This window comes from Chinchilla lanigera, unplaced genomic scaffold (assembly GCF_000276665.1).
Source record: "Chinchilla lanigera isolate Chin_1 unplaced genomic scaffold, ChiLan1.0 scaffold00035, whole genome shotgun sequence".
Classification (NCBI taxonomy): Eukaryota; Metazoa; Chordata; class Mammalia; order Rodentia; family Chinchillidae; genus Chinchilla; species Chinchilla lanigera.
In genome coordinates this window covers 20,849,493-20,877,319 of record NW_004955436.1, presented here as the reverse complement: position 1 = coordinate 20,877,319, position 27,827 = coordinate 20,849,493, and the positions used below count along the sequence as shown (strand labels likewise).

Genomic DNA, 27,827 nt, shown 5'->3' with positions numbered 1-27,827 from the left:
ACACTTTGAGGAAACACATGTGTTTTTTATATAATTTTTAAAAAGCAGTACAACAATTTGTATATACTTTTAGGTTTTGGAAACTGCCCATTCTACTGGTAGAATTACTACCAGTAATTGTCCCTTGTGTTGAAACTGAGGGAGAAATCCGTGATCTCATGTAATTACATTTTATCATTCATTTGGCTCTGTACAATTACAGAAATAAGCTACAGAACAGAATTCCCTTTTTAATGCACTTCTCTTTTGTCAAAAAGTTAATGAGACCTGATATTTCAAAATAATTTACTATGGGAAAATACTGCCACCTGGAGATCAGAGGCAGGTATGGCTAAGAGTAAACCGAGTTGTAGTTCCAGATGGGAAATCGCAGTTATGGTGATGCTTGACTTCATGCCATTCTGTCACTGGCCAGAATATGAGTCTCATGTCTCCTCATGTCTTCATTCAGTGAACACTTGCTAAGCTTGTATTGTATGCCAAACACTGTACTACATTCTGAATATGAACGTGTGTAACACCTACTTCCTTCCTTCAGGAGCTAACAGAATAGTTTGAAAGAGGGGTGGATTACCGGATATCATCTCAGATTAAGATGTAAATGCAATTAAATCTCATCCTACCTTATATAGCAGAAAGCATCTCTCCCTCTAAGATTACAGGGTAGAAAGTGGTTTGTAATTTTCCCATTTTCCTTGGAAGTTAAGTTCCTGCTGCAGATACAGACCAATAGTACAGACTTCCTAACATTATCAACACATCTTTCCCTTCTTCTGCACCCAGCGTGCCAGAGACATGGAATACAACCCTTTCCCTTGGACATCTATCACCACTTATTCATGGAAAGCTTTGGGCTTACAGAGGATTTCTCTTTCTTTTATCCTGTATAGGGGATTGAATCCAAGCCTTCTCATTATTTTCTGAGCCAGGGTCCTGCTAAATTACTAAATTGTCCAGGTTGGACTTGAACTTTTGATTTTTGGCCTCAGCCTGCTGAGTGCTGAGATTATAGGCATGCAGCATCATGCCTGGCTTTTGTCTAGTTACTTACAAAGTTCCTCTTATAAGATCATTATATCCGAAGTCTAAAAAGAAATATTTTTGCTGGGTGTGGTGGTGCACACTTGTAATCCCAGCTCTCCAGAGGCTGAGGCTGGAGGATCATTGCAAATTTGAGACCAGCCTGGGCTACAAAGTGAGCTCAAGGCCAGCCTGAACTGTATAGTGAGACCCTGTCTCAAAAAGACACACACACAAATTAATAAAAAGAAACATTTTAAAGCTGCAAATTTCAATAATCTGATGATGTTATAGTAGAATATTAGATATTCAAATTAGATATTCTTTGAATCAACAATATTTAGATGTCTTTAGTATAGTTTAAGGACCACAGTAGGAAATTTTACTCATATAAATTAATACAAATTTTGCCTTCAAAGAAATGAAAAACTACAGTTTAAGTGAAACATTCTTATTTCACTAGACTTATGTGAGTTTCAAACACGGTTATCTTGGCTAGGTGTAGTGGTGCATGTCTCTAAAGCCAGCTACTCAGGAGACTGAGGTAGGAGGATCCAAAGTTTGAGACTAGCCTGGACAACTTAGTGAGAAACTGTTTTAAAAATAAATACATAAATGGCTGGGCATGGTGGTATACGCCTGTAATCTCAGCACTAGAAGGTTGAGGCAGGAGGATCACTGTGAGTTCAAGGTCAACCTGGACTACATAAGCAAGTTCAAGGCCAGCCTGCACTACATAGTGAGACTCTGCCTCAAAAAAAAAAGAAAGAAAGAAAAGAAAAGAAAAGAAAAAGAAAAAGAAAAAAGAAAAAAGGAAAAGAAAGAAAAACAAACAAGACTGAGAATATAGCTCAGTGGTAGAGCATCTCTAGGCTTAATCCCCAGTATCAACTTCCTCACTCTCATATCCTCAAACTTAGCCTTATGCGCACCTGTGCCTGTGCTTACACAACTGTCACTGCTTATTATGACTGCACAACCAGTAACCTGAGTCTCATCTCTCTTTTTCTGTACCAGGAACTGAACTCAGGACCTTGTGCTTGCCAGGTAGGCACCATGCCACTGAGCTATGTCCCCAGCCCCTCATCTCTTTGCCTGGCCCTCTATAAAGATTTATTATTTTACTGACAGAAATACTGCCAACTTATTCAAAGCCAAACGCAGTAGTGAGGCAGAAGACTAGGGCTGGGTGGGCTGGCTGGGGAAGGGGGCGTGGCCTGTTAATTACAAAGTCTCAGGGCACATGCGCAGAACGCTTCCCAAAGCCCTGCGGGTGGACTTCCCCTGAGAACTGGAGTTGGGACAGAATGCCTTATCCGTGACCACCTTGAGGATGGGAGATACAAGACAGTGCCACTGAGCTCAGGGCCACTGTGTTCTCTCTCCCCCAGTAGTCTGCTCTCACGCTGAGCTTCCTTTCCTGCTTTCACTTGGCCCAAGCTCACTCTACAGAGCACGTTTCTTTTCCCACCTTCAGTAAACATAGAATCTGCCTACCTTTCACACTTGTTTAGTCCAATTCTTTGTTCAGGACAAGAACCTAGCAACCATCTCTGAAAGGAGACTCCAGCACCCCCAAACACAGGAACAATTTTCTTTCTTGTTTTGCAATGTGGACTGAACCCAGGGCCTTTGCATCTAGCCATGTCCCCAGCCCTTTTTACTTTGAGGCAGTGTCCTGCTAAGTCACTAAGTTGTCCAAGCTGGGCTCCAACGTGCTATCTTGCAGCCTTGCCCTCCAGAGTATTGGAATTTCAGGTGTGAGCCACCACGGCAGGCTGTCTGGGTTTCAAATAAACTTCATGCTACATAAAGAAGTGTTTGGGAATCCCTGCTTTGCTTTCCTTCCTTCTTCCCTCTCTCCGCGCCCCTCCTGCATTCCTCCCCCGCTTTCCTCCAAGCCCGGCCATACTGAAGGCTGTTCCTGCAGGTACTGCTTAGCAGCCTTTGGTACTCCACGGTGGTGCTACTGAACGAGCTCTAAAAGTCCAGCCAAGGAGGGAAAGCTGAGGGAGGGATGGTACCAAGGCATGGGCTCTTCTTTAAACCAGACACTTTGTATTAGAAGAACGTGGAGAAAAGATTCTGGGATGATAAATCATCTTCATATCTTGCTGATAACCATTCCCGTTTGACAACTACTCTTTCCCTTAAAAAGAAGTGTGGCTGGGTGGGGTGCTGCATGCCTGTAATCCCAGCACTCAGGAGGCTGAGGCAGGAGCATTGCTTCAAATTCAAGGACAGCCTGGGCCTCACAATGAGTCCAAAGCCAGTCTGAATTGCATAGGGAGACTATCTCAAAGGCAAACAGAAACTTTTATTTATTTATTTATTTATTTAAGACAGGGCCTTGCTGTATAGATCAGGCTGGGTTTGCGTTCACTATATACCCTAGGCTAGCCTCCAACTCGCAGTGATCCTCCTGCCTCAGCCTCCCTAGTGCTAAGATTACAGGCGTGCATTTCTATGCCCGGCTGCTCTGTGCTTTTAAAAAAGACCCCCCCGTCCCCCCCAAAAAAGGTAATTTTTAACACGCAGGGCCGTGTGAGCACGTCCCATGCTCGAGTTCGTCTTCTCTCTGCCTTGGCGCAGACAGGGATTCCTCATCCTCAGAGGCGGGAGGAGCGCAGCGTCTCCGCGTCCCTGGTCTAAGCGCGGTGAACCTGAAACTGCCCCTCCCCAAGCGCACACGGGGAAGGCTACCCCGGCCTGGGCTTGAAGCTCGGATTTCTTCTCATCTCTCCCAGCCTGAAATTCTTCCTCCAGGGAAGAAGTGCAGCAGAACAGTCACTGGCTAGGGGCACCTGGATCGCTGCCTTTCTAAGTCTCGGAGTCCTCATTTGCAGAACAGAGAGTTCTGAGACATCGCTTGGAACTGCAGCAAGGCATATAGATAAGGTACGTCACAAAGTAGCTATTAATGGCAGTAGTGATAGGATCGCATTTTCGGGCTCAGCTCCCCAACAGAACCGCACTTTTCGCACTGGCTTCTCCACTTGTTTCACTGGTTCAGCCGCGAAAGCACCGCCCAAAGTTCGGGAACTGTCAAGACGCTGTTGCCACGGCGACGCCCCACCCCGCCTCGCTCCTGCTCGAAGAACATGCTGGGAGTTGTAGTTCGAGGAGACGTTCACCGAGGGGCGGGGCCACTTCCGGGAGCGGCACTATAGTCACCGTTCCCACTTCCGCCGCCAGTCTGTATCACTCCCTGCTCCAAGTCACAGAGCCGAAACTTAAATGCCAGGCATGAGTCCCCCTTTGCACGGCCGTGGGAGTTACGCCTGAAGGCAGGGTAGGGGAAGTCACGCAGTGCCAAAGGCGCAGACGACAGAGACTCCCGTGGGTCCGAAGAGGTGGGGCTTCCGCCCCGGGAAAAGAGGCTCCGCCTCCTTGCGTCACTTCCGTCAACAAAGGGCGCTCCGGAGGCGCTGGTCTGGAGATGCGCGCCCCGCACTAGCGGCCGCTGGTGGTGCCTTCAGGGGCTCTTCGCTCCTTGCCGGTTGAGGAAAGGGACCCCGGCCTCGTTCTTCATCGGGTAGGTCGTGGAAGCAAAGGAACCCCGCAGCCTTCTTTAGGCCCTTTCCGACACCCGCTGTGGGCACTGTTGGGTTCTGGGCAGTGATGGGTCATCGCTTTGGCAGGTCGGGAAAGGACACTGCGGTGGCAGGAGCGCCCTTCCGGGGTCCTGCTTGGAGCAGGAACCTGGCCCTCAAAATGCGTGCTGAGCAACCGTGAGCAGCTCGCGCCTTCTCTAGGACGTTCCTTCGGCTGGGTACACGGGAAGGATTTCGGTGCCTGTGTGCCGGATGTTACCTGCTCAGACGAGAACTGGCAAGCCCCGAGCCCCCAGAGAACAGCGTGCTTTAGGAAACACCGCTGATTTAACCGAATGGTTTTAACAAGTTGTGAATTTCCTAGCGCTCTTTATAATCCTATAACATGTCTAATTTAAATTTCTCATTTTATAAGTACTTGAATCAATGGATTTAGGAAAAATGTAACACTGTACACAAAAAAAGAAGCGTAGAAGGATATTTTCAGATAGATGACGGTTGAGAAAATAGAACTGGTTAATTCATGAGATAAGGAGAAGCTATTGGTATAAATCGGAGGTTTTACATGTATCCCCCAGGGAAGGGACTAATGTGCCATCATAGAACTGTTTTAGTACGGGCAAATGGCGTATATTATGATTCATTTTTTGGACATGGATAGGTTATAGTCAGATTACATAAGCAAATTTGATCTTACAGTACTTCACTTAATCACAGTCCTAGAATTAGCAGTATTCTAGGCATGAGCAGTTTCTCTTTGGTGACATAACTCTTGTAGTTGCTGATGCTTCAGCAGTGATACATGTTTGAATCTGGTTTGTTCTTCCTAAAAATACAATCTTTTTTTTTCGTACTGGGAATCAAATTCGGGACCTTGTGCTTGCCAGGCAGGCGCTGCGCCACTGAGCTATATTCCCGGCCCAAGAATACGACATTTTGGAAGCCAGACCTAGCGGCCCCCTAAAGCTTCGTTCAGGCTGGGCTGTACGTGGACGATTTGCTTGTTTATATATCATTCACTTTGTACAGTGTCAGCTTCTTGAGGGAAGGAGCTTCATCTTATTTGGTGTTTCTCCAGGATCCACAATCATGGCTAGCTCATGGAAGAGAGTCAGTATATATTTATAGGGTGAGTCAATACAGAAAGTGATATTTTAAAAGGTCTGCTAGACAATTAAACTTAAGGAATTCATCCGCCTTGCTCTGATGACCTCTGAAATTCTTCACCCTCTTTCATTTCATGAAATGGGTCTCTGCGTCTCTTTAATTTTTGCATATTATAGCACACATACTTGATTGTTGTATTTTCTTTCACAGGTCTTAAGAGGCTGCCTTCGGCACAGCAAGGATCTCAGGACAATGGAAGAGCGGAAAGTGAAGAGGAGGAGCCCTAAGTCTTTTAGTGCCCACCCTACTCAGGTTGTTAATGCCAAAAAAAATGCCATTCCAGTAAGTAAAAGCACCGGGTTTTCAAATCCTGCAGCACAGTCAACTTCACAGCGACCAAAGTTAAAAAGGTGAATTATTTTCTTTCTCATTTTCACACTAAAGTATCATTAAAGACTAAATCAACTCTTTCTGGTGAACCCAGAGCCATTCACGGGCTCAACAGTTGTATCGCTGAGCTGCATCCCCAGCCCTGAAACAACTTCTTAGAACTTTCTCTGTCTTAGCTTGACTTTTAAAGCAAGAGTCATGTTTCTCCTGAAAAAATTATCAGAAAACAAGGAATTTTACTCTTGGAAGAATTGAATCAGATTTTGAGTTAAGTTGTAATTGGTAAAAAAAAAGAAAGCCAAAATATTTTTAGAGATACTTATTACTCTCTTTAAATTCTTGAGAACAGTTGTATCCCCCACCCTTGATACAGGAGATTGCACTGAGCTATAATGTCCCTCTCCCTGTCCCTGTGGTGGTGGCATACATGCCACAGCCAGCTATTTGTTATCATTGACAGCTCTAAGAGGTTCGCCATCACTGCCCTAGCCCTTTCCTTATTTTTTATTTTTTTATTTTTATTTTTCTTTCTGTACCAGGGATCAAACTCACGACCTTGCGCTTGCCGGGCAGGTGCTGTGCCAGCACCCTTTTCATTTTTTAATAAAATAAATCCCCAGCCACCCTTTTTATTTTTTAATAAAATAAAATTCAAACTGAACTGGCAGTCCTCCTGCCTCAGCCTCCTAAGATTACTCCTAAAATTACTCATTTATTTTGAAAACCTGGTAATTTTATGCCTGTGTCTTCTAGAATGTAAGATTCTGTGGGCTGGAGCCATATTGATCATCACTGCATGCCTGACAGTATTTCAGTGGCAGTTGCACATACTGTAATTTCATCATGTGTGGTTTTTGTTACTGAGTTGTTTTAACATAAAGTGAGACAGTGTGACACAATCTGAAGCAGTGAAGAAAGAATAAACAGGATTTTATCTTTTGTTTTTTGTTTGTTTATTTGAGAATTATTAAATGGACAGATATAAAACCCCTACTTCGATAAAACTTCAAATTTGAAAGGAAAAAAATGTATTTGCTACACTGAAACCTTACAGTCTGTGGTGGTTTAGCTGCGATTTTAAGTGAGCGTGGATTTCTTGGGGACCCTTTTAGAATGCAGATTCTGAATCTGTCATCCTGGACGCAGCTTCAGAGGCACATTTCTAATTAGCTTCCTGCGCACTCCCTGGTGTCCAATGGTTAGGGTCCGGCACTCTGTTTCATAAGCTCACGAGTGAGGTTGGTGTTACTGAGTTTTGGTCAGCACTCTTGAGTACCGAGGGTGATGTGATTTTAGTACCACACATAGAAAATGCAGACAGTATTTTGTGAGAAGCTGCTGCTGTCAACAGCCTATGAATTCTAAATTTTTTTTTTCTGTTTGTCTTTTTGAGGCAAGGTCTTGCTATGCACTTCAGGTTGGCCTTGAGCTCACTTTGTAGCTTAGGCGGGTCTCAGACTTTCGACGACCTCCTGCCTCAGCCTCCCAAGTGCTGGGATAACAGGCGTGTGCCACCACGCCTGGCTGAATTCTAAATTTCTTATTAAGGGTTATTAGTTTTTCTTGTGCTTCATCCTGTCCTTGCTCATATATATATATCCTGTTTATCTTCTTATTGTGAGCACCATTCAAGAGGTGCCCATTCAACATTATGTAAAAACGCATTGCATACTAAATTTGTGTGTGTGTGTATAAGAGAGAGAGAGAGATCTGTAGTACCCATTGGGTTATAAAGATACCGTGTTTTATCTGTTTAACCTGTATTTGTGTGTTAAGCCTTTTTTTTCCCAACATTAGGGAGTGAGTCTGGGGTGTCACTCTGTCTATATCCCTAACCCTTTTAATTTTGAGACAGGATCTTGGTAAGTGGCTCAGGTTGACCTCCGATTCAAAGGAGGTCAGGTCCTGCCTCAGCCTCCTGAGTAGCTGGAATTGCAGGCATACATCACCTTCCTGGCTGGCCCTGAACTGTGTGAACTGGTCTCTGTTCCTATAGAGTAATGTGAATAGTACTTCACTCAAATATGGGAGAGCTTGGTATATGACAGACATATGTAATAAGAACTAATTAGTCCAGGGGTTCCAAAATGCCTTCCTGAGAGAAAGCATTACACTGAGACATGAAGGAAGTGTGGGAAACAGCCTGGCAAAGATGACAAGTGGAAGGATGCCAATGTAGGCAGAAAATTAACATGTAATCACAAAAAATTCATATGCCAACTCTCTAGAAAACTAGAGATTGAGAATGGTTAAAGGGTACACAAAGGAAGATAGAGTTTAAGGGTACCAGACGTTGTCCAACAGGCAGTGCAAGGCCACTGAAGGGTTTAAATTAAGTATGATCTGATTTTATTTTGTGGAAATGGTTTTGCTGCCTTGTGAGGAGGAAAGGGGGAGGAGAGGCAGGGGGCGTGGCCGGGAGGGTGGGGGTCCTTTGGTCAGGAGAGCTCTGTGGCAGTGGCAAAGGAGAGAACTAGGGAGCTGAGCTTATTTAGGGGTGTATGGTAATTAGTAGGCGTTTAGGGCTGCGTGTGCCTTAGGAAATGCACGAGTCAGGGACATTAGCAGGTGTTTGGCTCTCTGTCACGTGGTGAAATGATGAATTGAAATAGCTTCCTTTCTCCTTATGCTGGGCGTCTCTGGCCTAATGTCTGTCAGAGGATAAGACCCCGTATTCACGTAGGGGAACTCCTGATAGCTCAAAGAACAAACAAGATAAAGCTCAAAAGGGGAAAAAAATGAAATAAGTAATAATAAGACAAAATTTTCGAGTGTTTCCTGGTGCAAAGGTTCAGTATGTTGTACAAATGCATGAATTAAGCGTGGGGTATGTCTTTTTTTCTTTGAGACAGGGTCTCACTGTGTAGTTCAGACTGACCTTGAACTCACTATGTGGCCCATGCTGGCCTTGAACTCACAGCAGTCGTCCTGTTACCAGGGTTCTTGGGTGCTGTGGTTTCCAGAGATTAACAGGTTCTTAAGTCCTGAGCAAAGAATTGGGCAAAACATGGAAAAAGATGGTGAGGTTTTGCATTTATTGAAGGTAGGAAAAGAAGCATGCTCAGCAGAGTAAGTGCAGGCCAGTTAAGGTTCCGAAAAAAAAGTGCTCTGAAGAATTTAGAGTGGGCTACTGAAAGAGTGTGCGGTGGCCATGAGCTTAACAGCTCAGGTTGTACCCCCACTGTGATGTCAGATCTAGGTTCACCTATCAGAAACCTGCTTGATCTCCAGAAGAAGTGAAAATAACATTTTCTTTCTTTCTTCCTTTCTTTCTTTCTTTTTTCTTTCTCTCCCTCTTTCCCTTCCTCCCTTCTTCCCTCCTTCCCTCCCTTTCTTTTTTCTTCCCTCCTTCCCTCCCTTTCTTTTTTCCTTTCTCTTTCCTCCCTCCCTTTCTTCCTTCTATCCTTCCTTCCTGTGTTTTTTTGCGACAAGCTGGCCTTGAACTCACTTTTTAGCTCAGGCTGGCCTCGAACTTGAAGTGATCCTCCTACCTCAGCCTCCCAAGTGCTGGGATTACAGGTGTGCATCACCACACCCGGCTGAAGATAGCATTTTCTAATCATCTCGGGTGCAGGGATTGGGATCTTACGCCCAGGCTGTCTGTGACTGACAGGTCACGCCCTAATGTTGCCCACCTCGGTAGCCTCCTGACCTCTCCCTAATTTCTTGCCTCATTTCTGCATGGGACATAAATCCGTTAATTTCGTGCGGAATGCTGAGCATGTGGCCGACTCTGTCTTCATATAGCTGCTTCCGGTTAACAGGAGTTACAGGCCCTGCCTGCTGGGGATTATGTTCTCTCCGCCTACCTTGGGATGTTGTGGCTCACTGGGTGCGTTGAAAAAAAACCTGTCAGGAGACAGTAAGCAAGGTGTCAGTGCCTGTATGTGAGGAAGTGCTGAGCCGCCTGCTCCCGGGAGAAAGCGTGGTGCATGTGTCAGAGTCGTGGGCTTCCGGCTGTCGGCATCACCGTCTGAAGCCTTGACTGGATACTTTCAGGTTGGGGATGTGGAGTCCAGCTGTGAGCAGGAGCGGGTTCGAACGTTTCCTGGAGGACTGTCTAAAAAGGTAGACTAGGACAAGTGCAGCAGTTAGAGACATTAAGTTTTATTTTCATGCTGCTTGTGGAGGAGAAAACATGGCAGGCAGACATTAGATAAATTATCAAGAACCCAAGAGCCATAGCCCTAGCAAGACTGCCTATTTTGTGAACCTAATGAAAGACGGGCGTCCCAGTGCAGGGTCCACGTAAGCTGTGGCGGATTAGGGTCATTAGTGACTGCTCGTCTGCACCCAGGGCAGTACTGGAGTCATGGTTTTCAGAGCGAAGCCTCAGGTCTTTCAGAGGTGCACAGTGTAGCTTGCTGCTTTTGGCCATATTTCTCCTCGGAGAGCTCACACAGGCTGGTTTGAATCTAGCTCTCTGCCTCCTCTACCTCAGTGAGCGTGGCCAGGGTGGCTGAGAAGGGGCCCTGCCATTTTTGGCTTTAATCTGGCTTTAATGAGCACTTGGTTTGCAGGGTGGACCCCAGGCGGTGCCCCTGGGCCAGCACTGGCAGGGCTTTGTTCCCAGATAGTCAGGTAGCCCCTTGTACTTGGCCTGGATGAGTCAGTATTTGATTAAAGCCCCACATGGTGGCATGTTGGTAAAGTCTGTGTGCCAGGCCCCCCAGCTGTGCCCTGTCCTCAGAACAGGCTCTAACAAAGGAGGTGGCCTGGGCTTGCAGACCTGTCAGGTGGTCCCCACTAGTCCTAGCTCTGCGAACATTCGAGTGACCATTTTTCCGTGTGGCATCTCTTCCCATACGGAAAGAATCTTGAAAAGACTCTGGTTTTCCACTGTGTCCCTTGGAGAAGGACCAGTTTGTTTTCTAAATACTACCACTCTCCTCCTTCAGTTAACCCTTGTCCGGTGGCCCATTCATCTTCCTGGGGGCTGTGGACTGCTTTTACTGATTCTGAGGAACCAGGACTAAGGCTGGGGTCTTCAGGGGCTGTAAGGCCGCCCTGGCCTCTGTCAGCCTTTTGATTTCCCAAAGAGACTTTAGACGTGTCCCTTTGATGTCCCTTGCAGTGAATGACAACGACCTGCCTGGGAAAATAGACTGCCTTCAGGAGCTGTAGAATTTCCTGCCTGTGCTTTACCACGAGGCTGTGGATTAGGATTATAGCATGGCTAGTCCTGCTCCATCCTGTGTTCTCTGGAAGGCTTTACTGCAGGGAGCCTGGGGGTATTGCAGGGGGGTGGCAGGGCTGCAGAAGGCCTGTTTAGGAAACCTGCCTGGGAGAGGCTGGAGGCCTTCACAGTCCTCTTTGATTCGGTGTTGCTTTTGTTTGGGGAAGTGGCTGGGGTCTTTTAGTTTTATGGCTGACATTGCTGAATCTGCCTCCCCCGCATTCCATTACACCCTGCAGCAGAATCTACCTGGAGGTCAGGGAAGCCCAGCACAACCCTGGTAGTAAAATCGGCTTTGGTGTTGCCTGCAATTTGAGAATTGCCCCCACTTTTGCTAGTAAGAGAATAAGATACTTGGACAATTAAAAACTCACGGTGAATGATGAACGTGATCATTATGTACACCTGAAATGTACCAATAAACTTAACTAAAAATACTCCAGGTGAGCATCTGACCTTCTAATTAACATGTCAGAACCGGTGTAGGGATGCTCCAACGAGGGCTGTGCTCAGCTACAGTTATGGCTGTAGATCTAGAGGAGGGTTTCCAGGGAAGGAAGCGGAAACATCTGTAAGGAATTGGAATTCTTAGCCCATGACATTCAGGGTCACCCGGGGTTCCTGACAGGAGATGGCGATGTCCGTGGGCAGGGGCATTGCACGCAGGACAAGCAGGGCCTGGGTGTTGGCGTGGTGCAGTCAGGTGCCCGGTGTCTAGTTTCCGTGTATTTAAGGTAGGAACTCTGTCCCCGATTGGCCTTGGGTTTTCTTTTGGATGGCTTTGGTGTGCTTAAACAATTGCCATTTGTGACAGTCATAATTTTGGCCTTTTTCTTTCTTTCTTTTTTGGTATGGGGGATCGAACTCAAGACCTTGCGCTTGGCAGCCAGGCGCTTGTACCGCTGAGCTACATCCCTGGATAGTATTTTAGCTTTTTTCTTGGTGGTGCTTTCATCCTTATCTAGATCCATCCCAATTGTTGAACATGGAAGAGGTTGTGCACTACAGTTGGGTCATGGGGGTTCTGCAAGTGGTCGAGACTAATTGGATGTCTCATCATGATGTGTCAAAAGGAAGGGTCAAAGTCAAAACCCACCTGCAGACCTAGCAGGATCTTCTGAAAATGGGCCTCACTGTTCTCCGCATTGCTGGGTTTCTGCCGCTGAACAAGGAGCCTGGGCCGAGTAGTCCCCTCTCCCGGCACCTCTCCCAGGAGCAGGATGAGCTGGGGGTTGGAAGGGTTGGACGTACCCCAGGCGTGTCCTGTGGGGCTGAAAGCTGTCTGAGGCGCATGCGGAGGGGCCTCGGGTGGAGGCCTGAGTCATCTGAAGACAGGACTGACCTACTGGCTTGAGGGCTATAAGGAGCTTGAGGTGACCCCTGAGTGTGGCTGTTCTCACTGAACAGGTGGGAGAGGCCCCTGTCTCCGAGAGATGGGTGGGCGTCTGAGGATGGATCTTAGGCATTGGCAGAGAGCCGTGAAAACCTGGACGTGAAGGGTTTCATGCCACTCTCCTCACCTGATGCAAAAACAGTCTAACCAAAGAACAGGTCATAATTTAGACCACCATTCTGTGCCCACCTCCCACGTTTCCTAGTTTACACTGGACCGAACAGTACTGCCTTAGCAGGTAAGTTGTTCTTTCTCAGATTGTCGGGGTGAAAATGTTCTCAGTTTATAAGGACACAGCCTACTGGAGGGGGTGTTTCCCACGCATGTCCTGGGGCCTGTGGAGAGAGAAGCTAGGTCTTGGGTCCTTCACATGGCCTCCCACGCAGAAGGACACAGACTGTTGAGTCCTGAGTGGTCCCCTGTGAGACTGAACACTACCAGACCTCTCTGCTGAAGTGGCACTGGGACTCTTGTCGTGTTGTGTGTCGGTGTGCTGTCCCCGTGCTCAGCATTCTCCATACCCTGTGGCCCATTAGGACTCCTTAGAGAGGCAGGTAGAGCCCCCGCCCCCGGGCTTCCAACAAGCTACTGGAGAAACTTAAACTCCTTAAAGATCAGGGTTCTAAGTACAAGGATAGGGTTGTTATCTATTAACTTTCGCTCTGCCTTTGGGTACTCACAGCCAGTAGGCTTGACCTTTCCTGGTTGTTTCCTTTGTTCTGCTCAGGCCCTCAAGCAGGCTTCTAGATTACCTGAGTTTCTGTTAGAAGAAACAGAGAAGATCTAACCCAATTCAGAAGAGAAGAGGGAAGGAGGAGTCTCATTTTTTTAGCTGAAAGCAGAGGCTTTAGAGATTTAACAAACATGGAACCACTGGGACTGGGATGGCAACCTGAAAAAGTGACTGCCCGGAGGAGCCAGAGATAGGAGGCCATGTAGGAAAAGCACAGGAGTCTTTGAGCACGAAGGGGAAGGCTGGGGCAGACGGCACTCGAACAGGGTCCCAGACGAGTGAGAGAGCTGCACAGGCTCCCTGGCAGCCCCCAGCCCACATGGCCACAGAGGACGCTGCAGTGTCCCGGGGGTGCCATTGGGACCAGTGGCCTCGGGGCAGAGCCCCGTAAGCACTTCTGGCCGTGGTCAGGGAGGTAGGGAGATGTGGGGGAGAGGCCCACGGTGGAAGTGGGGGGCGCAGGCAGTCAGATACCAGGCAGCTGCTGAGGGAGTCCCTACCTACACTAATTTTTTCTCACCCACAAGCAAAACCAACCACTCTGACTTCCTGGCGGCTTCACCACACCTATGTTCCTGGGGTTCTGGGATGCTGTGGTTTCCAGAGATGCCTTCCAGGTTCTTGGTGTGCAGAACAAGGAATTAGGCAAAACACGTGAAAAAGGTAGTGAGGTTGAAGTTTATCAAAGGTAGGGAAAGAAGCATGCTCTGTAGAGTACACAGTGGTCCGCTAAAGGAGCTGTTGGTGGCCACGAGCTTAATAGCAAGCGTCTTTTATATATCTCATTCCAATGTCAGATCTGGGCTGTGCTACCAAAAACCTTGATTTCATATCAGAAGAATTGAAGATAGCATTTTCCTAATTGGTCCCAAGTGCAGGGCTGGGGCGAATGTGTCCTAGATCTCCAAGATTGACGGGTCATACCCTACGCTTGCCCACGCACCCAGCCAGCTAACCATGTCCTAATCTCCCGCCTCACTTCTGCCTGAGTCTCCCACTTGCTGGGTTTACAGGCATGCACCACCATGCCTGACTTCTCTCCATTTTTTATGTTTCTGGTTTCTGTATTGAGGATACTGATTTTATTTAGTATTTTTTTCTTTGATATTTTTTGCTTTTACATTTTGAATGGTTTCTTGTACTTAAGGGAAGCTTTGCTTAATTCAATAAAAAATTAAGCAAAACCTTAATCTAGAATAGGAAAAGCACGAACTAAAAGTTCACTGTGTCATCCTTGCAGAGTGACGAAGGAGAAGGCCAAACCTCAGGGTGGAGAAGGGAAAGGAGCTCAGGCGACTCCGATCCAACACTCCTTCCTCACTGATGTCTCAGATGTACAGGAGATGGAGCGAGGGCTCCTCAGTCTTTTGAATGATTTCCACTCAGGAAAGCTTCAAGCCTTTGGTAAGCACTGGATATTTTTCTTTTCTGGGTTTTTTTGGAACAGGTTCTCACTATGTAGTTCATGGTGGTCTCACACACATGATCTTCCTGCCTCATCCTCCAGAGTGCTAAGATTACAGGTGTATACCACCATGCCCAGCTCCTATTCCTCTTTGATTTATCATTGTCTTTTATTAGAAAAGAGAAAGACCATAAGCATAAATTGCAACTGTACTGGATTTGTCATGGAAGGTGATTTTTTTGTCTTCTAAAACTTCTGGGTAAAGCTATTTTATTTTTAGTTTTTTTGAGACAGAGTCTCACTGTGTAGCTCAGGTTCATGCTGGTCTTGAACTCATTAGAACTTACCATGTAGCCCAGGCTGGCCTCTAATTCATGGTAGTCCTCCTGCTTTTTTCTTTTTTTTGTTTAGTACCGGGAATCGAACTCAGGACCTTGTGCTTGCTAGGTAGGCACTTGTGCCGCTGAGCTATATCCCCAGGCCCCACCTGCCTCTTGAGTGTTAGGATTATAGGCATGTGCTACCACACCCAGCTGGAAAAAGCTCTTTAAAAAGGGAAGATAGCTTGTGTACAGTGGCATATGCCTGTATACTGTAGTCCCAGCTACTCAGGAGGCTGAGGCAGAAGGATGTTTTAAGTCCAGGAGACCTTATCTTAAAAAATAAATAAATAAACCTAAGAAAAAAAGGAGGTTTATTTGAAGCATTAAAGTAGAATTGCTAATATGGGATAGCTATCTGGAAAGTTTAATGAATAAAAGGGACAGTCCGCTGGGGGTGTCGGCACAGGCCTATAATCACAGTACTCTGCGAGGTACAGACGGGAGACTGGAGATCCTGTCTCAAAGTCAAAAAAAAAAAAAAAAAGGATGAGGAACATAGCTCATTGCAAAGGCCCTGATTTCAATTCCTAGTATAAGAAAGGGGCCGGGGATATAGCTCAGCGGCACAGCACTTGCCTGGCAAGCGCAAGGTCCTCAGTTTGATTCCTGGGACCAAAAAAAAGAGACATACCCATTACAAGAAAGAAAGATTACAAGTAGGAAGGAAGAAGGGGAAGAAAGGAAGAAGGGAGGGAGGGAAGGAGAGAGGAAGGAAAGTAGATGAGGGGCAGTCTTCATCAGTTAACATATTTTAGACGTAGTGTGTTAGTTTAGGGGAAAAAAAATCTCAATATCATTTCCCTTTAACCCTTTTAAACTCATTTGTGTTTTGCCCAAGGTGCCTTGTTTTCCTGTTCTTCTATTTTTTTTATGGAGATACAGGAATAGTTAACTGGTTGTTACAGTAAAAACTCTGAATAGCTATTTTTCCTGTTCATTGACTTCACGAATAATGTGGTTAGGTTTTTAATTTTTAGTTTGCAGCACTTTATAACCCTTCTCTAATGATAAAATTATTTCCCAGCATTATTTAAAATCAATTTTAAAACCACTGAGCACACACAGAGACGCTCACACAAGCGCATACATGCCACACGTCGACACACTGTGCACACGCTGATGGCAGCCTTGTCTTCCCTGCCTGGTGTTTTTGTGGCGTGGCCTCCTGCGCTGCTGCGTCTGCCCCTCCTCGGCCCGCAGTGAGTGGTGCTCACAGCAGTGTGATCTTCATGGTGTAAATACAAACGCGCACATCCGCCCCCAGGTGCGCATGCACAGGATTTGGGCTCCGTTGTTGTACACAGATGGGAGCTAACACGTTTTTCTGTGTCTTGCTTTCCTTCATTAAGCAGTATTTAGTGGAAATTGCTGCAAATTACCTGGCCTAGCTCGATTTCCTTCTTTCCCATGACTGCATGCATAATGTCCTTAGTTGTAAATGTACTGGTTTATTTCAGCATTTCCATTTTAACGGTACTGCTTTCAGCTTTGAGCCGTGAAGTGCAACCCTGTACTGCACTTCCTTCTGGTCTGCTTTGTTCTGTTTGAGGCTGTAGCTAAGGCTGGCCTTGACTTCGATCTTCCCGCCTCAGAGTCCCAGGTAGCTGGGGTTGCAGGTGTGTGCCTGTGGCTCTCTCCCATGGTGAACAACTGTCATATACGTTTCTTTTTTCAGCACTAGGGATCAAAGCCGAGGCCTTGTGCACACGGGCAAGTGCTCTACCACTGAGCTACGTCACCATTCTGACCTGGATTCTTTTTATTTACTTATTTTGTTTTTTGGAGACAGGTTCCCAGTATGTATTCCAGGCTGGCCTCAAATTCACCACAGTCCTCCTGCCTCAGCCTCCTGAGTGCTGGGACTATAAGTGTGCTCAATCATACCTGCCCTACATGAATTCTTATTTGATGCTTTTATTTTTTGAATGTATTCCCATGAGTGGGATTGTTGAGTTAAAGCATATCTCTGATTTTAGGTGGGGCATGATGGCACACACCTGTAATCCCAGCACTCAGGAGGCTGAGGCAGGAGGATCACTGTGAGTTCAAACCAGCCTGGGCTATAAAGTGAGCTCAAGGCCAGCTGGAACTGGATAGTGAGACCCTGTCTCAAAAAGACAAAAAAGAAAAGAAAGCATATCTCTGATTTAATTGTAATAGAAATGTCCAAATTGCTTTCCAAAAGAATTAACATTTTTCATTTCTATTAGAAGTTTATGAAAAAAACCCTTTCCCTGAATGCTCACCAGCGGTAGATACAATGTCATTTAGTTTTTGTCAATCCACTGGCCTCCTGGTATAAAGTACAGTAAGATTTAAGAACTTACTCTTGAATTTGAATATCCATGTGTATTTGGTAAGCAGTTGGGCTGTTTATTTCAGGACCTTTGTCTGGTTTTTACTTTGGTTATTTTTATTAACTTATTTACATTCGTTGTTGTCAGTTGCGATGAGCCGGTGTTTTTGTTTGTTGTAATGGGTATTGAACCCAGGCCTTTCACACTGAGCTACATCTCCAGCCCCTTTTTAATTTTTTATTTTGAGACAGGGTCTCACTAAATTGCTAAATGGCCCAGCTGCCCTCAAATTGAACGATCCTTCTGGCTCAGTCTCTAGAGTGCTGGGATTACAGGTGTGCACCCTTTTATATTTTTTTGATACTAACCCTCTCACTTCTAGGATGTCTCTATTCTTACATTGTACTTTGTGGGCTTCCTGGTATACTTAAGCTGTGAAAGTCTTTACTTTTGCCTACTCCTCTTTTATATAGCTGACTTTTCCTTTATAGTTTCTGGATTGCAGTCGTATACTAGTGTTTGACAAAAAGACATTAAACATGTTGCCTAGTTCACGGAAATATTTTTTTATATCCTCCACCTCCTTCCTTCTGCCATCCCAGGTGGAATCTTCAGAGTACTTTCACTTGCTCCTCAGCCTCCCTCCCACCTTTGAGACGTCATCTTTACTGCTTTGCTTCCTCCCAGCACCCTGCTGCCTCGACGTACACGCCTTTGTGCTTTTGGATTCAGTTCTGTCTTCTCCGTGTTCCATACTTGACATTTTCGCTAAGTGTTGTCTTGAGAATTCTGTTGCCAGTGGATTCTTTTCGGATTCTTTCTTACCATGTAATTAATTTTCTTCTGTCTTAGTATGAAAATGTTTTTTCTTTAATCTTTAAAATTTAGGTATTTACCAGGATGTGCTTTAGGACTGTGTCTTTTCCTGCCTAGGAACAGTGAGCCTGCCTGCCTTCCTTCCTTCTTTCCTTTCTTTCTTTTTCTTTGAGCGGGGGGGCTGGTTTTTTAAGACAGAGTCTCACTGTGCAGTTCAGGCCGACCATAAATTCACTATGTACCTGAGGCTGGGCTGGAACTCAGAGTGATCCTCCTGCCTCAGCTTCCCAAGTGCTAGGATTACATGCGTGCGCCACCATGCCCAGCAAGTGAGCCTTTCCTGTTTGTTGTTTCCACTTTCATCCTGCAGAACTTATCTCCTCCATCTATTTCTTTTTAGCCTGGTGGAGCCTCTCTTATCCTTGTGTTGGGTTCCCTTGATCCATCCTCCTTCTCTTTGATCTTTTTCCTTGTGATTTCTATCTTTCTGTATATTTTCTGTGTGCATTTCTCTCTCTCTCTCTCTGTCTCTCTCTCTCTCTCTCTCTCTCTGTCTCTGTCTCTCTCTCTCTCTCTCTCTCTCTCTGTCTCTGTCTCTCTCTCTCTCTCTCTCTCTCTCCACACACTCACACACATCCATATCCATATACTCACACCCCCATATACCCATACACCTTGAGGTATTTTTTCTACTTGAGCCTCCAGGTTATTTTAGTAATTGTTAAAAATGGAAGAAATACAATATATTTTATTCTGAATAAAGGCTGATTTTGAGAGAACCATAATTAATTCAGTATTAGTAGTTGGTAACAAAGTACAGTGTAGGTTTTTTTTTGTCTTTGAGGCAGGGTCTTGCTATGGAGTCACGCTGGCCTTGAGCTCCCTTTGTGGCCCAGGCTGGTCTCAAACTTGCAATGATCCTCCTGCCTCAGCCTCCTGAGTGCTGGGATTACAGGTGTGTGCCACCATGCCTGGCTGTAATGTAGTGTAATTATGAAGATGTTATAAAGCTTATTAGAAGAAACTAGTATAATATATATTAAATCATATTGATTAAAGATATGTACTTAACTTTAGCTGGGCTATAATATACCTGTGTAGTACCTTTAGGATAAGCAAGAAGTTGTTTTTGAAAAAATTATGGCATCAGGATGTTGTGGAGGCTATCCCTAAACTGGATGAAGATATATAGTGTGCCGTATGTATTTAAATTAATTGCTCAAGGCAAAGAATGTCACTGTAGAGGACTATAGCCAATAAATAATGTAACTTATCCTGTAGCGATTAAGTTGTCTTGTACTACTGTGTATACAGCTGGAAACAGTATGTTGTATTGCTCATGCTTTATAGTATTCTTCATGCTTCATACATACTTTCGTTTGTATTTCCTAAAGAAAAAATACATAATTGGTTGGAGAAATACTTTGTGGTCTAAGTTCTTACAGGACTCAGTTTCACTGAGATTGCTATAAAATGTTGGGTCACTCAATTTAAATGACAGCTGTCAAATAGGACATAATTAGATGGTGCTATTTTACATATGATATTGCTATTGAAGACAACGTGTTTTCTCTTTTTACACTTTTTTTTGAGCACCCAAAGTCATTTCTTAGGTTGGTCATTTTTTTCTGGTCAAAAATTTTATTTTTTAAATTTATTTATTTATTTATTGTTTTGTCGTTTTGAGACAGGGTCTCGTTATGCAGTTCAGGCTGGCCTTGAACTCACTTTGTAGCCCAGGCTGGTCTCAAACTCACAATGATTCTCCTGCCTCAGCCTCCCGAGTGCTGGGATTATAAGCTACCACACCCGGCATGGTCAAAAATTTGATTAGCAGTTATACATACAAGATATGCATTGTGTACTGCAAGCATGTACTAACAAAAATAAAAGGGGCTGGGGATTTAGCTCAGCAGCAAAGCACCTGCCTGGCAAGCACAAGGTGGTGAGTTCAATTCCTGGTACCGGAAGAAAAACAAAAAACAAAACAAAAAAAGACGAAAAATAAATAAATAAATAAAATAAAATTTGGAAACAAAGATATACCATCATTAACAGTCAGTTTACAAAAGAAAGAAAACATTTCTTTTAGAGGACTTAGAGGTTGAAAGCTGTTCCTCAAGGCTGTTAGCTTTAAAATTAATCTTCATTAAAGTTCTGGAATGTTTCCCAGGAAACGAGTGTTCCATAGAGCAGATGGAGCACGTCCGGGGAATGCAGGAAAAGTTAGCCCGCTTGAATCTGGAGCTCTACGGGGAGTTAGAGGAGCTTCCTGAGGACAAGAGGAAAACAGCCAGCGACTCCAACCTGGACAGGCTGCTGTCTGATGTGAGTATGCTTCTTCTGTCTACTCTCCAGGTTTTTTTATTGCATTGTAAATAAAGTAACAAAGTCACTTTTTAATCCCTTTGAGGTCCATAATTCAAGGTGGTGTTTTCAGGATACATCCCTGTAGTACTGCACTCTTTTTTTTTTTTTTTTTTTTCAAAGAAATACAAGGAGGTTATCACATTTACATCATGTGCTTTCAGAATGCCGGCAGATCTAAAAAGGAAGTAGTCACTTCACTGCATATTATAGATTTATGGATATTATATGTGTACAGATCTCGAGATACAGAAGCTGGTAATCCAAGACTTCCTCCACTGACATGACATGCATACTCGTGTTGTGTACTCAGGTGGCGGTTCCTTACTTTTAAATACAGAACTGTGCCGGGCATTTCAGGTATCGGGTGCCTGGCCACCATGTGCGTGTTAGTTTGCTACAGCGGCCGTACCCAGGTACCGCAGAGTGGCTGGCCCAAGACAGGAATATCTTTTCTCACAGTGCTGGAGGCTGAAAGTCTGAGGTCAGGGTGTTGACAGCACTGGTTTCTGCTGAGGCCTCTGGCCGTGGTTGTAGGTGGCGTCTCTGTGTTCATCTGTATCTGGTTTCTTCTCCTTATAAGGGCAGCGGTCACACTGGGGCAGGGCCCACCTTCGTGACCTCATCTTGACTTAATCGCCTCTCTGCAGGTCTGCAGCTCCTCAGCCCCTGAGCTTCTCTGGCTGATGACTAAAACCTAGGAATTTGGGGAGAGCGCACACACTGCAGCCTGTAACACCCTCGTGTAGCTGTTAGTTAAATTAGATTTGTCTCCTTAAATCCTTTTTGGAACAAAAATAAAAGAAAATTGAATTCAACTCGCTTTATATGAAATCCTGTACTTATCACGGACTGACAGAAAGGGTCAGTTTCTGTTGCTTTTTTTATCTTTTGAAAAAGTAAATATGAGAGAAATTGTATGTTCACACTTCTAACATTTCAAGCCTGTACTCTTTATTTTAAATCTTCCATATTTACTCTAGTCTTGCAATTATTTCTTTTTACACTGTTTTATTCCCCTTAACAAACATAAGCCTCATTTCCTATACATTTAGGAGACTAACTGGTATGGTTGCAAGGACATTGAATTTGAAAGCAGAAAGCCTTTTTATTTTAAGTCCAGAGCTTGCATTTGGGTTTTTGGGTTATTTGGGTTATGCATACTGTGTAACACATCTAGTAACTATTTTTTGCAGTACTGAGGATTGAGCTCAGAGCCTTTGCACTGAATTACATCTCCAGTCCTTTTTTTATTTTTTACTTTGAGGCATTGTCTCACTAAGTTGCCCAGGCTGTTTAACATTTTTGTAATGCAGTACTTTTCTTCTGTAAATTGAGGGGTACTGTGATCTGCATGTTTGTGTCCTCCCAGACATCCTGTGTGGAAGTCTTCACCCCAGAGGTAATGGTAGTAGGAGCTGGGGCTTTGGGAGATAAGAATGGGATCATAGTCCTGCTCAGTCCAACCCAAGAGGGAGCCATAACTGTCTTCTACCTTGTGAGGACACTCCCAGAAGGCGCCATGATGTAAACCAGGAAGTGGGTCCTCATCAGACCCCAAATCTGCTGGCGTGTTAGTCAGGGACTTCTGGTTCCCTGAACTGTGAGAAGTGAGTTTCTGTTATTTAAGCTACTGCAGTAGTTGAGGGTGTTTTGTTATAGCAGTGCAAACAGACTAAGACAACGGACGGTACGTTCCACTTTGTACTGAAAACTGAATTAACATGTGAAATACTTTTGTGATTCATAAAGCTTTCAAAGATTGTGATCATTAAAATGGCAAGTTTTTTTCTTTTACAGCTACCATTAGACATTGTTGTAATTATGCATAGTTCTAGGGGATATTTACAAAACTCCACTTTTTGTCATCATTTTCACTTTCTCCTCATATTCTTGTTTTATAATTAAAATTCCTTTATAATTATTTTATAAAAGTAATTTCCAAGCCTGAAAAGGTTTTGAAAATTTTTTTTCTTAAAAAGCTTTTTCTTTCCCTGGATGTGGTGGTATATACCTGTAATCCCAGCGCTCCGGCTGAGGAAGCAGGCTTACCGTGCGTCCAAGGCCAGCCTGAATTACACAGCCAGACTATGGCTCAAAAAATTTTGTTCTTTCATTTAAAGAAGGCTTAAATGAAATGCTATTTTAAAAGGTATAGTTAACAATGTGTAGTTAACAGTGACCTGCTTATGTATATTTCATATATATATATCTTACTAAAATTAAATTTGTTTCTTTGTGTTACAGTTAGAAGAACTGAACTCTTCTATGTATCCTTTGCCTATTACCAGCAGTGCAAAGCTTATCATTTATAACCCCTGGGGCTGGGGATTTAGCTCAGCGTCACAGCGCCTGCCTGGCAAGCGCAAGTTTGTGAGTTCAATTCCCGGTATCGGAAAAAAAAACAAACAAAAAAGACACTTATAATCCCCAACGTATTTTGTAAAGATGCTCACTGAGGCTCAGTGAGCCGACATGCAGTATTATCTCCTTGGGGCCATCTCTGTTTCCCTCTGATTTCCAAGTGGAATTTTCTCATTCTTTTGTGTGCTAAAATTGTGTTTGTTTCTGATTGGCTCTCCTTTGTTTTTATTATTTTTTTAATTTAAAAAAATTAATTATTATTTTTAAGTCATGAGGGTTGAAGATGTGGCTAGTTACTATAGAAATTATTTTGACTCTTAGATTCTGAAGCTAACTGGCATTTGGACGTACTGAGATAGTATATTTAATTAAATATCAGTTGGAGTGTTTTAGGTGTATAAAATTGAGAATTAGATATCACTAAAATACAGTGATACAAGGGATGCTTCCAAAGCTAATGAAATAACATTTCCCAGATTAAATGTGCTAAGTGTATTATAGACTTAGCATACAGGAGAACAATCAGGTACACACAGAGTATTCTGGTTTTAATATTTTAATCTAGAGTAGTATTTCAGGACTTTTCCAGATGTGCTCTTGAACATAATGGAGGCACAGTTGTTAGGCACATAAGAGCAGCAGGAAATTATCCTGGCTATAAAATAGTAATTAATTTGAGAGTTAAACTACCTCCTTTTAACCAGATAATAAAATAGGAAGGATACTGGCTATAGAGTAGAAATGTGACTTCTGAAATTTGGTTCCACATTTTGACAGTGTAGCACTGGGAAAACTGTTTAACAGCTCAGAGTGTTCTCTATAATACAGAATAATTGCTACATGTAATGATGTGTATGGGAAATTTTTTAAATTATATGGAATATGTATGTTACTATTATTGATATTATATATTGGTATTAATTGCTCAAAATTGTGTAGTAATAATTAGCAGCTAGCCTTTAAGAATACTCAGTGTCTTAGTTACTTTTCTCATTGCTGAGACAAAACACCTAATACCCAAAGTTAAAGGAGGAAAGGTTTACCTCAGTTCACAGTCTGTAGAGGTTCAGTCCATAGTTGGCTGGCGTCAAGGCAGGTGGCATGGCAGAGGGCATCGCAGAAGAGAAACAGTCCAGGGCAGAGCAGGCCGGAGACAAGGAAGTACCAAGCAGCGAGCCTGCCTTCTTTTCCCCTGTATTCCATCCAGGCTACAAGCCTGTTGATTGGTGCCACCCATCCCCAGGGTGGGGTTTCCATTGTCAGTACTCTTAATCCCAGTGTCACATCCTTTATCCACATTCACACACCCTAATCCAGCCACCTCAAAACTCCCCCTGTGACTGCATGAGGCTTTAGGGGGACATCTAGATACAAGCCATCATACTCACTATTCACCAGGTATTGTGTGAGGGGCTTTATACACATGATCTCATTTGGTTCTATCTGGAAGTAGGTGGTATTATACTCCCCATTTTGCAGATGAGGAAAATAGATTTTGAGAAGCTACATTTACTGTGGAGAGAAATTAATGTAAGGTATCCTTACAAGAAAAACTTAAGGGGGCCAATTTTGAGTTGATTAGGAACTTTTTATAGAAGTAGTTCTTGCTTCTTTACTCTTTTCATTATATTCCTTCTGTGCTTTATATTCATGGTATGCTTATAACACTTAAGCACCTCCTGTCCTCTTACGTAAGTTTTTGATGAACATTTAGACTTACTTCACCACTTTCCTTAATGTAACTGGTGGTGGAATTTATCTGCCACACAGGGAGGCATGGGATGGTGCAGAGTGTAAGCTTTTGCACGCTTGGTTTAAAATCTGCTCAAGTAGCTGTGTACACTTGAGCAAAGTCTGACAGCCTTGTTTCCTCATCTGTGGTAAATGTTCTCTATGTGTTCAATCTTTCATCTCCTGATTCCGCTCTCTGTCATCACTACCTTTGTTATTTCAATCTCCAGGAATATTTAAAAATCCCTTCTCTAACCACAGCAGACATTGATAATCAGCTGTGCTGTTAAGCTTGGACATGGCTGTGAAATCTACTTGGTGTCACTTAACTACAGTTGTCAGGTGTTGTCAGTTCTGCTTTTATTCTTCCTTCATCCTCTGTGATAACCCAGACCCCTGTCACCTGATTGTGTAACTGTTCCGTTCTCCGTTCCAATCTAGGGCTTTACTGTTCAGTACGTTGGATCCGCATGGCTGTTGAGCTCATTAAATGTGACTAATATGAATTAAAATATGTAGAAGCATAATAAGCACACCTGGTTTGAAAGACTTCATATAAAAAATATATCTTGAGGTTTGTAATGGTTTATCTGGGTAAAAAATATTTAAGAAATGATTAAAATTGGTTTCACTTCTTTTTCCTTTTAACATGGGCTCTGAAATTTAAAAATTATATCTATGGCTTGCATTCCATTTCTATTGGACAATGCTGCTTCAGACTTTAGACAGTGTTACTAAATTGATACTACTAAAATATTACTTGCCATTTTATTTCTTGTCAATTTTTAAACCATGCTGAACCTTTTAAAGGCTTTCAAAAATTTGGTCACATCCTGTACATCATGTTATTTTCATTGCCGTTAAGGTCATGGTTTTTTGGGGTTTTTTTGTTCGTTTGTTTTTTGAGACAGGGTCTCACTATATAGCCCAGGCTGGCCTCAAACTCGCAACAATCTTCTTGCTTCAGTCTCCCAAGTTCTGAGATTATGGGCATGTGCCACCATGGCTGGCTTATGTTTTGGCTGTCCACAAACTCATGACATTCATTCTCATCGTTATAGAGTCCCGCTCAGTGCCCCTTTCTCCTTATCAAATTGCATTCCAGCTGAGCTGACTGCTTCCATCGAGTATTTTGCCTGTCCTTAAGCCAGCTGTTAGCTTCTCATTATTGTAACAAAATACCTGAGATAAATCAAATGAAAAGGAAGAAAGGTTGCTTTGGGCTCACAGATTCAGAGGCTTCAGTCCAGGATTGGTCGGCGTGTTGATTTAGGCCCCCAGTGGTACCGTGTGTCACAGGGAGGAAAGCGCTCACCTCATGGTGGCCAGAAGTACAGAAAGAGGAAGGGGAGAGGGTCTCAGTACTCCTTCAGGGTCTGCCCATAGACACCTAACTTCCTGTCACTAATACCCACCTCTGTTTTGTTGTTAAGACAAAGTCTTACTGTGTTGCGCATGCCACAGAACTCCTGGGCTCACGCAGTCCCCTGCTTCAGCCTCCTGAGTAGTTCTGACTACAGCTGTGTACCCCCCACCTTACAGGTTCCACCACCTCTGGATAGTGCTACAGGCTGGTGTCCAAGTGCATCTTTAACATGTTCAAGATCCAAACTGTAGAACTAGTGGTGTGCCTTACTTTATTATCTGTTGATTCTTACATGTGTTAAACCTCATCCTTCCCTTTGAACGGGAATGCCTTTGATGGCTGTGCTCACATGTGCGCATTTTGCAGCCTCTGCCGTGCATGTATTGCTAGCGTTTAGCTGCTCTCAATGCATCCATACTATGATTTGAACTGGGTCTTGAAAAACAGGCAGTGTCTGGGTAAATGTGTATGTTAAAGAGGAAGATGAAAGGTGATAATGCAAAAGGAAGAGAATAAGATATCAGGAATCCATCCCAATTCCTGTGTGTGTGCGTGTGTGTGTGTGTGCGTGCACATTTGTGTGTACATTCCTGGGAACTGAACACAGAACCTTTGCACTAAGCTGCATCCCCAGTCCTTTTTTATTATTATTGTTGTTGTTGTTACTTATTTTGAAACAGGTTCTTGCTAAATTGGAGAATTGCCCAAACTGGACTTAATTTGTATCCTTCCTGCCTCAGCCTCCCACGTGCTCCTGTGGCTGCCTCAAGAGCCACGTTGTGTGGCTGGATCAGTCTTAAGTCAGTGATTTTTAAAACTCTTCTAATTTGAGACACTCCTTATATTTAGAAGTTGTGCTAGGTGTGGTGGTGCACACCTGTAATCCCAGCGCTTGAGAGGCTGAAGCAGAAGGATAGGCGTGAGTTCGAGGCCAGCCTGGGCTACATAGTGAGTTCAAGGTCAGCCTGAACTGCATTGCAAAATCCTGTCTCAAAAAAGAAAAGTATAAAAATCGTGTTACTGCATCTAAGTGTCTCAGTAACACAGCGGCTTTCCCTGTGAGCATATTTCCTTTCTTTCCTTCCTTTTCTCCAAATCCCTCTGCCTTTCAGTTCCTGAGTGCAACTTCCCCAAATTTAAGAGAAGTACTCGTTATACAAGGAAAGCCTTCTTAACAGATGACTTCAGACAGAAGCTGCACTTGGCAGATGCACAGGGCGTTCCGAACACTTCCACCAGCTAAACTGCAACGCCGCCTGCCTGCCTGGGATCTGCAGCGAAGCTGCGCTCTCTACTTTCCAGCTGAATCCAGTAGCAGAACCCTCTCTCTCCACAGGAGTGACAGCAATTAAAGTGCAAGTGCAATGATCATTTCCACACACTGCTCTCAGTAAGTCCGCTTGTGCTCATGCACCCGGCGCCCGCCGGCCTGTGCAGGCTCTCAGGAGCCCTGCAGGCTCGGCTGCTCGCTTCCCTCTGTTGCCTTATGGGTGATACTTGAAATGCGTTGTGCTCAAAGCGCTCGCTGGGCCGCAGGCTGCGTCCTTCCCGAGTGCCGCACTTACCCAGGGGCTGGTGCGCAGGCTTCTTGTGGCAGCCCAGCTTCCGTTCACCTTAGACAATCAGCACACACGCAGGTGTGTGTTCAGTGGCCAGTGACAACAAATTGTTAAATGAGTATTTGTGAGATTTGCTATTTTTAATAAAGTGACTGATTTAAGTTTA

General features: G+C 44.2%; 1 protein-coding gene across 5 annotated transcripts; it reads left to right on the top strand.

Moving 5' to 3' along the window:
- Positions 1-2,035: 2,035 nt before the first annotated feature.
- On the top strand, positions 2,036-27,827 carry Ccdc28a (coiled-coil domain containing 28A). 5 transcript variants are annotated; one of them, XM_013516694.1, is made up of 7 exons: positions 2,036-2,067; positions 3,768-3,918; positions 5,892-6,091; positions 14,614-14,777; positions 20,430-20,602; positions 22,889-22,911; positions 27,291-27,827. In XM_013516694.1, the coding sequence occupies exons 3-7, from the start codon at positions 5,934-5,936 to the stop codon at positions 27,343-27,345; spliced, it is 573 nt and encodes a 190-aa protein (XP_013372148.1). In that variant the 5' UTR covers positions 2,036-2,067; positions 3,768-3,918; positions 5,892-5,933; the 3' UTR covers positions 27,346-27,827. The 5 variants fall into 5 exon arrangements, with proteins under 5 accessions (XP_013372148.1, XP_013372150.1, XP_013372149.1 ...); XM_013516696.1 differs by lacking the exon at positions 2,036-2,067 and having other exon boundaries at positions 3,728-3,918; positions 20,448-20,602; XM_013516693.1 differs by lacking the exons at positions 2,036-2,067; positions 3,768-3,918 and adding an exon at positions 3,930-4,555.

Coding starts and splice junctions, on each gene's coding strand:
- Ccdc28a (XM_013516694.1), top strand. CDS start 5,934: ATGGAAGAGCGGAAAGTGAAGAGGAGGAGCCCTAAGTCTTTTAGTGCC. Junction 6,092..14,613: donor CAGCGACCAAAGTTAAAAAG/GTGAATTATTTT, acceptor TCATCCTTGCAG/AGTGACGAAGGAGAAGGCCA. Junction 14,778..20,429: donor AGGAAAGCTTCAAGCCTTTG/GTAAGCACTGGA, acceptor TCTTCATTAAAG/TTCTGGAATGTTTCCCAGGA.